Source organism: Phyllostomus discolor, chromosome 2 (genome assembly GCF_004126475.2).
Source record: "Phyllostomus discolor isolate MPI-MPIP mPhyDis1 chromosome 2, mPhyDis1.pri.v3, whole genome shotgun sequence".
NCBI classification, from domain to species: Eukaryota; Metazoa; Chordata; class Mammalia; order Chiroptera; family Phyllostomidae; genus Phyllostomus; species Phyllostomus discolor.
The window spans coordinates 33193799-33208567 of record NC_040904.2 but is presented as its reverse complement, the minus strand read 5'-3'; the positions used below and the strand labels follow the sequence as shown (position 1 = coordinate 33208567).

The window sequence follows — 14769 nt, the reverse complement described above, 5'->3', positions numbered from 1 at the left end:
TACTGCAAGCATTCTAAATATTGTTCTTAAATATATTTTGATTATATTATCTTAATATAAAAATAAGTTATTCTACCAGACCATTTCTTAATTTAAATGAATCCAATAACAATTATTAGATTAAATCAGAATAAAACACTACAGACATTAAAAAATAATTCCTGGTCTAAAATCTAAGCAAGTCAGTTTGTTACATTTTTACATTGTCAGGTCTCAGGAAAGAACTAATGGCATAATGTACAATAAGACTAACTTACCTCCTTTTCTTCACCAACTTGGTCCAAACTCTCATGACTTGAAGGATTATATGGAATTACTAAAAACCCAATCCCAAACATGAAAAAGAGAAAAACAGCGTCCATTAACTGAGTTTGACTTAAAGATTTTTCTTCATTGATCATTTTAGTTTTTATTTCTGATCTTCCTCATTTAAAATTAAGTTTCTACTAATAAAAGTGTATGTAAATATGAGTTAAATCTTAATCTTTTTAAAAAGATTTTATTTATTCATTTTTAGAGAGAGGGGAAAAGAAGGAGAAAGAGGAAGAGAGAAATATCATTGTGTGGTTGTCTCTCACACACCCTGTACTGGGGACCTGGCCTGCAACCCAGGCATGTGCCCTGACTGGGAGCTGAACTAGCAACGCCTTTGGTTCACAGTCCATGCTCAATCCATTGAGCTATAGTAGCCAGGGATAAACCCTAATCTTGAATGAGGGTGAAGAGAGCAAGAACCAATCAGTAGCCAAGTACTGACTTTACCAAATATTTTCTCTATTTTAAAAATATTTCTCTTCTTTACAAATTAATCGATTCCTTCCATAAGGGGACTCTGTAAACTCTATTTAATTACTTTAGTATGACTAAGGCATGGAGGTAGAGAGTCTCTGGGTTTTCAGTCCTTGCTTCTTTCACACTCAAAGTACTCCTAACTGCTGTACCACACGGGTCAAGCGAAGAACTGACAGAAACTGGACTCTAGGCTTCTATTCCTTGAAGCCACTTGAGTCCCCCAGCCAAAAGCCTACATTTCATGTAACCAGCTTCTTCTATGAACAAGAGACTGCACTGTGTCCTTTCAGAAAAATTCCTTGCTTTGCCTTCTTGATCCATCCCATATCAGGCTTGTCTGTCCCATTTAACTGCTCTTTAAATTTACCAGGTACACATGTAAGGTTTTGTATCTATTTGACATGTGAACTCACATGATCTTTTTTGAATTTTTTATACTGTACCTCTGTATTTTTTACATACACTCTACTCCTAATAATAAAGCTTTTAATTAGAAAAAGATCAGTTTAACATAGTCAACATGGCCCACAAAAATCAGTATGTTTTCATTATTGAAAAAGAAGAGGTTTGATAAATTTAAAGAGGTCTCAAAAGAAATGTATCTAAATTAGAGAAAATAATCATTTTTTTGTAGTTTACATAGTTGTCTTTTTAAAATGTCAAACATGTATGTTAAATATTGCAATGATATTGACAGTGAAAATATGGTTATCTAACTTTTATTTGGGGAGAACAGAAACGTTTTTAACTTGGGTGAATGAGCCTTCTAAAGAAATCTTTGCAGGATGCTTTGTTAACAAACAACGGTTCCTGACAGCATCAGTCTCACCTGTCTGGGGGTGATCTGAGTGCATGGACGACTGATCCATTGGCATCATTGGTTCCTAAAAATATTCCCAAAGAAACAGTAACTCAGTGGATTCTTTTTAAATCCCAATATCTCTACAAATCCAGGAACATTATTTTGATAAGACACAGAATATTAAAATTTAAGTTTGAAAAAATATAACTTAAGTGACAGTTATATTGCTATATTTAATTTACTTTTAATCTTATAATATGAAATCATATAATATTCCTGTAAATGAGGTAATGTCACATTTCACAGATGACAGAAGAAACAAAAGCTAATTTCAGACCAAGTAGAAATCAAAATTAAACACCTGTATACTCTGATTTCTCTTCTACACTACCTAATCTTCTTTTGAGCTCCACATATTCACTTTAAGTGAATATGGCTCCAAGTTGTCTATTAACCTCTTGAAATTGTATGTATAGTTTTGTGGGCTTCCTATTTTTCTGCAATTTCTTAAAAATGTCAGTGACCCCAAAAAGGATAAGGAATACCTCCTAGAAACTGACTTAACCTACTGTCAATAACCTCAGGATAATGCTAACTCAAACCAAAGTGTTACTATTTTATTAATCTTGCACCCAGGTTTAATGAATACCAGCAAAAAAAGATAAACTTCAGAAGGAGCCTTAATTTACTGTTATATAATCTAAAGGCTGCCTTAAAGATAAGCTCATGAATCTTTCAACATATTTAGCACCCATTCTAAATATAATTGCTAACCCTGTTTCTCTTTTCTTTTACATTTATAAACTCACACAAGTCATCCATCACCTAAGAATATGCACACAAATACCTATCAACAGTAACCTGTAAAAATTGTGTTCACAATTTTTGGCCTTCTGTCTTTCCTTAAGATTGGATTTTCACCTCTTTAATTTGTACAAGCCCACTTCTCAGCTTATACGAACTAGCTACATAATTCTAATACCAAAGAGATACCCCTAATAACCTACTTTCACAATGTTCAAAGAAGTTATTATGAATAAACACGGTATAATCATTCTAGAAGAAAATTTACAGAGCTGCATCCAGATCTTTTTAAAAATGCACATTCTTTAACCCAGCAATTCTACTTCTGGATCATTAAGGAAATAAAAAGATTTATTTACCAGACAGTTCATTATGACTTTCTTTATAGGAAAATTTAGAAAACTCATCTATTTGATCATGAAGAATGGGTTAAAAAATTATGGTATAACTTGTAACAAAATACTCTGTTGAAAATGATAAGGCTATAGATAGCTAAAAATGACCAAAACATATTGTTCAGGAAGAAAAATGGGTTAGAAAATAGTACATATGTGGTATCGTTTTTGTTAAAAAGCATGTAAAAGAACAAGACACATCCGAATATTATGTGCCTTCTGATAAACACTCCACTCTCTATAAAGAAGTCTCAGAAGCAACCCACAAAATGCAACCCACATGGAAGCATTTTAAATGTTTATATATATAAATCTGCACAGAAAAAGTTCTGGAAAGATACACACAAATGAAAATTACCTTTAGATGGTAAATTTCATGGGGGATTTTTATTTAGTTTTTCTTTATATTCATTTGTGTTCTCTATTTCTTTCCATAATGAACATGGTTTAATTACACATTTAAAAGAGAGTGAAAAATAAAAAATTTTAATACAAAAGCTCCCCAGTAATCTGACAATTTAAATAGCAAATGTGAGGACTCCAACTGTTCTCACCTGATCTCTGCTTGGTGTCAATTCTAGAATAATAGAGGTTATGAAACTTGTGAATTTAGCTTGAAGAAGAGAAAAAAATCTCTTACATGGCTCCCCCTACATCATCCTAATTTAGACCAGAGAATTCTGTATCAGGCTAAACAGAAAAGTTTACTATATCCTACAGACAAATTTGTAATGACAATTCCCAAATTCACAATACATAAGCTGGACCGAAAGTATGCTTATTCCATTCTGTAACAACACTGTTGAGCGTTGTGATTCCTTACCACCCTCCTAGTTTAGTGTGTGTATTAACAAAGTAGTGTTAACGCACTACTAGTGTTAATGCTCTATTGCATTACAAAGATGCTCTATTGAAAATAAAGAGACAACTGTGTCTTACTGGTGGCAAAGAATGGCGCCCACATTCAATTGTGACAAGTTTGTGGCACTTCTTATGAACCAGGAGTTTGCAGTTGATGCACTTATATCCCTGGCGTCCAAGTCCCCATATTCGGTCGGTACAGATGGCACAGTGGGCACGCTGGAAAGAGTAATTCAACAGGATTAGGGGGAATAAAAAAAGAAGAAGAAAGAAGAAAGAAAACAGAAGAGGGTGGATCATAATCATTCCCTAACAGTTTTCTCATAAAACGGCGTAAACGAGTGGCTTTCTTCTCTAGCTCAGTTCTCTTCATCATACATGACTTTTCCTAAGCTATGATGGTTGGGGGAAAATAAACAGAAAAGAGAGCTTGTTTTAAAGAGTTAGTGGAATTTGTGACTATGCTGTTTTCTGCTGTAAGTCCAAGAATTTTCAGTCTTCATATAATTAGGTTCAGAGTAATAAAAATAGGAAAAGCCAGTTAAAAAACATGGCAGAAAAAGCTATACAAGGACTCTCAAGCAAAAATAAACCTTCCAGACTGTGCAGAGGTCAAACCAAAGCCCTGCTCCCTTAAAAAGCAGTACCTAAAGTACTGCTTTTCATTTCAGTATAAAAAGTACCTAAAGTGACTTTTCATTTCAAAGCTTTTTAAATGTCAGTGCTACTGGGAAGAAGAATTTAGGAACCTCCGGTGGTGGCTTCTATTTACACTAATGAATTAGAACTAGTTTTAAAATGGCAACGGGAGTCCACAGATTCATGGTTATCAAGAATAGTTAAAACCATGAGCTTCTGGAGATAAACTGCTTTCAAATTTTGGCTCTGCCACTTACTAGCTTTGTTATCTTGAGCAAGTTATTTAACTGCCTGTACCTCAGGCTCTTCATTTGTAAGATGGAAATATGTAGAACCTATCTCACGAAGTTGTTGTAAGGATTAAGTGAATTAATATACATTGAACACGTGGAAAAGTGCCTGGTACAAAGTAAAAGCTAGATAAGTGTTTGCAGTTATTATTTTCTAAACAGTGAAAATTAAAATTACAATATTAAATGGTTTGTAAAATGAGCCTTATTTTCTGGATGTCTTGAATTATATGAAAAAATCCAACTGCCACCCTAGCTATAAGCTAGGGTGCCTATATAATTAATCATCAAATCAGGAATATTTAAAGTGAAAGGAGATTCTATTAAAAATTACCTCAAGAAACCAAGTGTACTGTAAACACTGGGAATGTTAGGTAAACTTACTCCTTTAAAAGGGAATAACAAGACTACCTTTCTTTCATAATAGGGGAAAAAACAGGTATCTCAAATCAACATTCAACAAACTAAGGTTTTACCCTGTTGAAACGCTTGGCTTGAAAAGTGTGGCCATTTGCACAATAAAGCTTCCTCCAGCGGCGTGCACCTCGGCGGTAGATGGATTCTGAAGAGAGGTTAAGTTTCAAGAATGAACAACTGTGAGTAAAAATCATTTTATTATAATTAAGTCTATGACTTTTTTCATGGTATTGATTGCAAGAAAAAATTTATACCGATAAAAACCTGAAAGTGAAAAAAATAAAACAAATTCATCAAGAGACTAGATGAAAACAAAGCCCATGAAGTATAAATGTCTCAGTAACTATTATTGCTTTTCTATTTTTTCATTTCCTCCCAACTTCTAATTTTGAAAAAATTTCAAGTCCACAAAGATGAAAGAATAAAGCAATAAACACTTGCATTCTTCACCAAGATTTACCAACTACTAACGTTTTGCCACATTTTGCTTTCCAATTTTAGTGTATGTGCTACTGAAGGAAGAGGTTGCTTTCCTCCATATTTACACACTTTTTTCCTGAATCTCTTCAAAGTAAGTTGCAGATATAACACTTCACCCTTAAATTCCCACTGCCTGAGATTAAAGACATTCCCCCTCATTCCACTTAAGCACAATGCCATTACCACATCTTAGAAAATTAAAACTTAGTATTACCTAATATACAGTTCAGATGCAAATTTCTCTATTTGCCCTCAATGTGTCAATCACAGCTTTCTTTTTCTCACAGGGTTCTAATCAAGATTCAGGCATTGCATTTGGATGCTATACCTTTTTTGTCTCTTTAATGTATGCTAAAACATTCACTCGGCCATATTTGTTATTTGTTTTTCATGAAGTAGACTTTTTTTTTTAAGTCTAGGAAGTTGTCTTAAGTCCCACCTTCTAGATTTATCTGTTTCCTCACCAGAGTCAGTACTAAATACTTTGGCAAAAGCAATACACAGGTGACGTGCATTTTTTACTGCATCACATCAAGGGATACACAAATGTTGGATTGTTGACTCCCATTACCGGTGTTCACTCTGTTAAAGGCAGTGATTGCTAATTCTCTTTATTATAAAGATACATTTTCTTTTTTGTAAGTACTCTTACAAATATCTAAGGGACATTTTGTAACCATGAGAATATTTTCTTCCCTATCAATCTTTCATCCAATGGTTTTTACAGTAATACTTTTCCTAAACAAACTAAGAGCTCCCACAAAATCAAATCTAGATCACCTGCATAGTTTTCATTAAGTCAATCACTTTTTGATATTTGTATATGTGTATGTGCATAGTCTATTAGTTATTAATAGTAATATTCCACAACAGTTGTTAGTACTGTGGAAAGATTCCATTAGGTTTGTAAACTCATTTTAAAGCAAATGTAACTCTGAGTCTACTATTTAAAACTAAGATAGAAAAGACCTGCTGAAATGCTCTGAGTTAGAAACCTTGAGATAGTATTATACAGAACCTTAAATATAGATGTTTTATTTTTAATTATTTATTCTGTTAGGAGTAACCAAGCAGAAAGTTACTGTTAATAATATCTTAACCCAAAAGAAACCCTACTTCAGAAGCTTTCATGAACTACGAATTGATACACTTAAATTTAAACATGTTAATATTGGCTAGGTACTAGAAGAGCCAAGAGACCACATTAATTCCCAGTCTAGGGCACATGACTGGGTTGCAGGCCAGGTCCCCAGTAGGGGGTGCGCTAGAGGCAACCACACATTGATGTTTCTCTCCCTCTCTTTCTCCCTCCCCTCCCCTCTGTCTAAAAATAAATAAATAAGATCTTTAAAAAAATAGTTTTTATTTACTGATTTGAGAGAGGGAGACAGGGAGGGAAAGGGAGGGGGGAGAGAGAGAGAGAAACATTGATTTCTTGTTCCGCTCACCCATGCATTCCTTGGTTGATTCTTGTATGTGCCTTGACTGGGAGTCAAACCCATAACCTCGGTGTATCAGGACTACACTTCAACAGAGCTACCAGCTACCCAGCCAGGGGCATAAGCTTGCCTATTTAAATTACATCAGGCCAAACAGTTGTTTGACTCTTTCAATTCATTCATTAATTATATCCAATAGCTTGGACATTCAAAAGAAAATCCTGTAACAATTCCTAAGGATGTATGCTAAAGTATTTAGAGGTAAAGTGTTATTTAGAGGTCAAGAGGTATTATGTCAGTTACTTACTCTCAAATGGTACAGCAGGATAAATAAGTGTATTTCTCATGTATATACACATATGCATATGTGTGCACACATACCAATACACAGATAGAGCAAACACAGAAAATGTTAAAAATTGGTGAATCTAGGCAAAGGATACACAGTTATCTTTGTTTTAAATGTTGTTTCAACTTCTCCATAGGTTTAAAAATTTCCAGAATTAAAAACCCAGAGACATGACTTAAAGTTAACTTAATTTTATTTCAAAAGTGTAACAGATTATTATGTCAGTGAATTATGACTAAAAACAGCCTTATTTAGATCTGGCTAAGTAGAGTTTAGGCTGTTGTTAATATATACTAAACTAAAGAATGGAAAAGAAATCAAATTAATTAAAAGTTTTATTTCTAATTTCCTTTCACTTGTGCCATTGTATCATAAATAACTTTATTCAAAGATAGGAAGTATATAAATACTCACTATCTTCTCCTGGACAGGGCATTCCAGGACGCTCTGGTACACAAGGAAATACTGAAATAAAAGAAACTAAAATTAATACAGCATATTTAAAACATACAAATTACACAGAATTTGAAATCCAGGTATCAAAAAACTGACCCAAATTTCAACCTGACCTTCTCTTGGCACAAGATAAATACATATGGTCAGTATTATTGTTCTGAAAAGATCCACTTTACCAAGGCTATCTAAAGACAGTTTCACGACAGTGAGCACCCATAAATAATGCATTAGAAGCTCAAATCTCACTCCAATCCCTATTACATCATTATTCTTGTCCTTAGAGAAATCACAATTTCCTTACATATTTGTTGTAGTGATAAGTTTACTGCAATGAAGAAGTAAAATTAAATTACAAAAATGTATACAAACACGAACATAAACTTTACAGTTTTTTTTAAAGATGTTTTAAACTAAACTTAGGAATAAATTATCACCAGAAATAGTACCCAAACCCCAAAATGTTAAGTTTTATCTTAGAAACTATATATTTATAAACAATGTAATTCAGACCATTATTTATAAAGAGATAAAGAAATAGTATGTTTACAAACATTTAGTCCACTATTTGTGGTCTGTGATGTATAATGGGACAAGGTTTAATAAAGAGCACAGAGTTAGGAAAGCACAGTTCCTTACATACCATTTTTTTAAAAGTTGAAATGTAAACTAACTGCTGAAAACAGATCTCTGATATAGTATAAAAAGTAATAAAACTTAAAAGAAACTCTTTAATACTATTGATCAATTGTTTCTTTAAACATTCATTGTAATTTTATTTTAAAAAGAAAGAGATGACCCCCAAAATGCAAGCCTTCTGAAGTTTGCCAGGATCTTAACAAATTAGATGACGGACTTCTTGGGAGTCACTATGTCAAATTCTGAAGGCAGAAAAAAGTCAAACTACTATTTTTTCAAAAACACATTGTATAGAAAAGTACAAAGGAATTATAACAAGGTATTGAAATGATTCATTATACTTAGGGGAGATTTATATCTGTTTCTTAAAGAAACAGATATAAACTCTTTAAGAACTCTTTAAGAACTCTTCTTAAAGAGTTCTCTGGGTCTCCTAAAGCTCCACAAATGTCCCATAAAAAACTGCCATGTAGTACATTACTAATGCAGTACATTACTCGAGTTCTACATGAGATGAAAAACTGAGGAGTGGCATGGCTGAATGACAAGAACACGGATCTGGAATCAGAATTCCTCGATTTACAACTCAGGCCTCCATCGTACATGGTGTACATGTCTACAGTTACATGGTGGCTGAGTTTAGGTTTCTTCTCCTATATCACTACCTATGTTTCAGGCTTACTGACCTGTAACACACTAATGTCTATAATAACTATGTAAATAGTTTCACTGTTACCCCTTAAACAAAAGAAAGGACATTTAAGATACCTTACTTTTAGAGATCATTATTTGCATAAATTGCAAAACTTCAAGGGGATGACTTAGGTTCAACTGGGCTCTCAATTCTTAACCTCTATGCTAAAGTTTGCTGTGAAACACTAATTTTTAATATTCATGGAGGCATACACAAAACAAATTTCCCAAGATTAAGAAAGCTGATTGACTTTGTCTTCTCTAGCAATTGAGAAGCTACCGAATAAGGACAATCACATAGCGACAAGGGATGGAGATTAAGAAAATGACATCAGCCCTGGCTGGTATGGCTCAGTGGACTGAGTGCCAGCCTGTGAAGCAAGGGGTCACTGGTTTGATTCCCAGTCAGGGCACATGCCTGGGTTGCAGCCCAGGTCCCCAGTAGGGGGCGTGTGAGAAGAAACCACACATTGATGTTTCCCTCCCTCTCTTTCTCCTCCCTTCCCCTCTGAAAATAAATAAATAAAATCTTAAAAAAAAAAAAAAAAGAAAATGACATCAGTATTATGTTTTAAATTGTCGAGAACATAGGGTTTTTTTTTTTTAGTTATTACTCTAGAAGAGTAAGACATGACTGCTCCTTTACCATGAATCAGGAGTTCAGAATCCTTATTTAGCTCATACAGCCTAAAGGCTTCTTCTAACTCCAACTGAGATGACACAGTACATGGGTCTCCTACAAAACATAAAAAGCAAAGCAAAGTTCACTTTTTAAATCCTCCAAGTGTGAGATTAGTAAACAATGTCTGTTACACAAAATCTTGAGGAATTACATATATGTGCATGGAAAAGTATTTGACAAGGACAAATCTTTAGATATTTATTTAGACAATTCTATTTTCTAAAGTAGGTAATATAACTTCCACTTCTATTTCTACAAAACATTACAAGGGTTGTAGATAACCAATTTTATGTAAACCCATTTATATAAACCCATTTAATTCTCAATAATGTACATATTCAAAATACAGCAAACAGAATCTACCACTGACCACCTTTTCGATTGCCCCTGCAATATGACTAATGGCCAGAGACAAGTTTTCTGTTACCTGTTTCTTTAAAAGAGGAAGTAAAAATAGTTCCATTTCCACCATACAGTCTGTTAGAGGTCTCCATGTTGTCACTTTGTCAAATTCTTGCTTTCACCTGAGAGCCTGCTCAAGAGACTCACAGAAAGGAAGTGTGGCTAATAAAGCCCTCTGGCCTGAAGAGCAGTACTATTTGAGATTTTAAATGTCAGTGTATAGATTTAGTAATCTTAATACACAGAGAGGGGAAGGAAGAAAAACCCTCCCCTTAGTCAACCAGGCAAAAAACTGAGTCACCTCTGGCAATCAATAAGATGACACATCTCTTTGTAGGATGGCATTCCTCGGTGAAAAAGTCATTTTGCACATAGTTAGGGACTGAGCTGGACCCTCAACGCTGCTGTTCTTTTGATCACTCCTGTGGGTGCAACAAAAGTTACCACACACTAGGTGCCACCAACCCCGTCCAAACCTCAGTCCCTCTGGGCAGAGAACTTGGTCTAGTACATGGGAGAGAAAAACAAAGTCTTCTCCCGTCTTGCTATCTCAAAGAAATGAGAGTTTCTGTTCTTTTACAGAGCTACTTCCTTCCACCTTCTCTGGGTATTATTCCTTTAGCCTTCCTTAGTTCCATTTTTATTTTGCCTTTCCTTCCACAAGCTCTTCTCAGGCAAAGGCATATTTGAGTCTCCCTCTCAAAAACCTCTCCCTCACCCAAGAAGCACCGAAAACCTCTCAAAGTGGTGCCCTGCAGTACTTTGCACCCAGGCTTTCTCCCAGATCCCGTCTCTCCGTGAGACTTCCGCAAAATTACTTGTTTGAGCTTCCATTTTCTCCTATGTAAAAAGAGGGTTATTAGCTATATAGTAAGCATGATGGGAATACTAAAGATCACATATTTAAAATGACTCATAGTATGCTTGATCCAGCAAGGGTATGGCTTTTACCATTGTACTTTGATCAAAAGCCATAAATTGAATTAACTATGGTTAAAAGTATTATAACCATATTTTAAAATATCAATTTTTCCTTTTTGCTAGACATTGCCTTTTTGCCAGACAAGTATCTACTTGTTGTTGGCTGAAACCTGTACCCACTTTTAATTTTATACCTAGAGACTGATACTTTTGAATAACCACAAGCAAGCATGGAAATAAAAGTTAATAATCGACATTACGTATATTCAAATCTATTTTGTTTTTATTAGACTGAATGTCTTTGGCTCAAGTATTACCTTTTTGGGCCAACTGTTTAATGCCTGATAAAGGAGGACGCATTACTCAGAAGTAAAACATTCCACAGCGAGTCATCATGAAGCAAAGATGAAAGGAAAAGCTATTTCTTAAAGCCCACTCTCTTACTAAAATCTGAATTCACACCCTGAAACAGGCACACACCCAAAGTGAGATCTGCTCAGTTCAATCAATTTCAGGATAACGAAATTTGTATATTAACTAGAAGAACTGGTCTTTTTTCAGTGTATCTACATTTTCTTCTCACCAATAAAAAGAAAGAAGCAAATCAGAGCATTGGACCTCAAAATGTTTCATAAATGTGCAATATCCAGTGAGTTATGAGATAACCTGACAATATGCAGAACATGAAACATATATAACTCTAGTTATATTAGTTATTTCAACATATGACTGAATTCAGTGCCCCACCTTTAAGAATCAACATAGCCTAAAACCAAAGTTGGTACCCTTTAACATTTGACTGAGACTGCACCACCAAATGCCTCTCTCTGATGCTTAAGCCTGCCACAGATTTACAGAATCAGTGTCTGTTCCTACCAGGACCTTCCCACTACCTCTGGACATCGGATTCAGAACACTATATACCACTTGCAAAAGTCATTGCACTCCCTACTCTAAAGGGTTCTGTTGCTTAAAGTATAGATCTGTAAAAATTCTCCAAGAATGCTATGGTGTTTAGGTGGTAATCCTTTCAATATTGGGCCCTATCATAATAGTAATGGATTTCTGGCTTCTTACTTCCTTTTTCTGGGAGGTGGAAATCAGTGGTTAGAGAAGCACATGCTATCCTATCAAGCTACCCATCCTCAACTTCCACTTCTGGAGAAGACGAAGTAATTGGAACCGGTGTTAACCCTCCACCTAAAACAACAAAAAAATACTAGACAAAATAAATTTTAAAAATAATTAAAGATATTGAAAATCAAGCAACAGAGAATTAACTGTTCCCAAGTAACTTAAGTGCATTCTGGAACAAAGCTCAAAAATATAAGAATACAAAAATATTCAACACCCAATAAGGTGAAAGTCACAATGTCCAGAATCTGGTAAATATAACCAGGCATGTGAAGAAGCAGGAAAATGACCCATAACAAGAGAAAAATCAATCAACTGAAATTGACCATGAATTGATACAGAACAAGGAATCTATAGACATGGAAATTAAAAGAGTCATTATAATTATATCCAATATGTTTAAGAATCTAGAAGCATTAAGTATGTTAAGTAAACATGGAAAATATTTAAAAAGACACAAATGGAACATCTAGAAAAACTATAATGTCTACAACGAAAAAAATGAGATAGGATTAATGGCAGATTAGACATTACAGAAGAAAAGTTTAGTGGTTTTGAATTCACATCAATGTAAGTATCCAAAATGAAATGCAGAGAAAAAGACTGAAAAATGAATGGTATTACTGAGCTTTACAATTTCAAGAGGCCTAATATGCACATAATTGGACTCTATAAAAGATAGGTATGGTAATAGAAAAAAAAATTTTGAAGAGACAATGGCCAAAAATTTTCCAAATTTGATAAAAAGTATAAATCCATGGATCTAAGAAGCTCAACAAATAACAAGACAAGAAACATGAAGAATACTAAAGTAGGACTATTATTATTAAATTGCTTAAAACCAGTGATAAAGAGAAAAATCTTAAAAGCAGCCAAAGAGACACATTACATTGAGAGGAACAAAGATAAAGTTCATAGCAAATTTTGTATCAGAAACAATGCAAGCTAGAAGACAGTATAGTGAATGAAAAAACACTCAACCTAAAGTTATTTACTTGGGAAAATTACCTTTCAAAATTAAAGATGACCTAGAGAAATTCAAAGAGACAGAAATTCATAAAGAGAGTAAATATAAGACAGTTTACCAGAAGCTAGAAGAGAAAGGATGAGGAGTTACTGTTTAATGGGTAGTTTTTGTTTGGATGATGAAAACCTTCTGGAAATGGGTAGGGGGGATGGTTGCATAACAATGTAAATGTGCTTAATGCCACTGATTTGTACACTTAAACAAGGTTAAAATGGTAAATTTTATGTTAAGTATATTTTGCCAGAATAAAAACAGAATTTAAAAAAAGAAGTATTCTAGTTCTCATTCCACATGAATCAAAGTCAAGAGATAATGCCCAGTCAAAAAAAAAGAAAGTTTCAGAAGCAGTAAGTGCTGAAAAATGGCATTTATATGAATTTAAAAGCATATAAAAACACTATAATTTGTCACCCTGACTGGTGTGGCTCATTGGTTGGACGTCATCCCACAAAGCAAAAAGCCACCAGTTTGATTCCCAATCAGGGCACATGCCTAGGTTGTGGGTTCAGTCCCTGGTTGGGGTGTGTACGAGAAGCAACCCATCAATATTCTCCTCCCTTCCCCCTCCCTAAAATAAAGAAATAGCCCTGGCTGGTGTAGCTCAGTGGATTGAGCATGGGCTGGTAACCAAAGGATCGCCAATTTGATTCCCAGCCAGGGTACATGCCTGGGTTGCAGGCCATAACCCCAGCAACCGCACATCCGCACATTGATGTTTCTCTCTCTCTCTCCCCCTCCCTTCCCTCTCTAAAAATAAATAAATAAAATCTTAAAAAAAAACAAAACACTATACTTTGTCATTTATATAATGGAATAGTGAGAGAAAGCAAATCAGTGGTTGCCTGGCAACGAAGGGATAAGTAAAAGAATAGTTTGGGAAGGGATACATACAATGCCAATGGAGATGGGGATGCTCACGAGAAGGACACACCTTCCCAAAAACCAGAGCACAGGCTGAGTCTGGGAGCTCCAGTGCCCCATGAGGCTCCTACAGCCTCTCCTGCCTCATCTCTCAACCCAGCCCCACCCACTACTGCAAGGGGTTTCTCCCAAGTGGGCTTTAGTCTGATCCTTTTGCCTTTCGGGCATTTACACAGCCTCGTGTATAAATGGTAATAACCTACACAGCCTGGTGTATAAATGGTAGCAACCGGAAATTACTGGGTAGAAGAATGTCCAGAGCACGGAGGAGGGGCAAAGGCCAGAACTAAAAGTACTTGGGGACTTTTCTAAACAAGCTGCCTTCTGCATGGGGTACTCTACGCCTGGGAGTACAGGGAGATTTTCCAGGGGCCACCAGACATAGACAGTTTTAAAAAAGCATCCACTTCCAGATCCATAACTTCCATATAAACTCCTTTCTAAACACCATCTGCCTGAGAATGTGCCTGCAGTGCAGTACCACACCTCATCTTTCCCAAAATTTTCTTTTCCTATTTTATAGAAAACAAGCATATATACCTGACGTATAACATATACCCACACAAAAACCAGTAAATGATCACCAGAGCACTTTTATTTGTAACAGCCAAAAAATGGAAACAGCCTCC

General features: G+C 35.0%; 1 protein-coding gene across 1 annotated transcript in view; it reads right to left on the bottom strand.

Annotated features, from left to right (window-relative positions):
• The window catches only part of PRKCI (protein kinase C iota), a 63383-nt gene that overhangs the window by 28221 nt on the left and 20393 nt on the right, over positions 1-14769 (bottom strand). The window contains exons 3-8 of the mRNA XM_028504365.1: positions 9700-9789; positions 7683-7733; positions 5060-5145; positions 3733-3873; positions 1622-1676; positions 258-316 (exon numbers count right to left, since the gene is read on the bottom strand). Of these exons, the coding sequence (XP_028360166.1) occupies positions 258-316; positions 1622-1676; positions 3733-3873; positions 5060-5145; positions 7683-7733; positions 9700-9789 (482 nt within the window). The remainder of the gene's footprint in view (positions 1-257; positions 317-1621; positions 1677-3732; positions 3874-5059; positions 5146-7682; positions 7734-9699; positions 9790-14769) is intronic.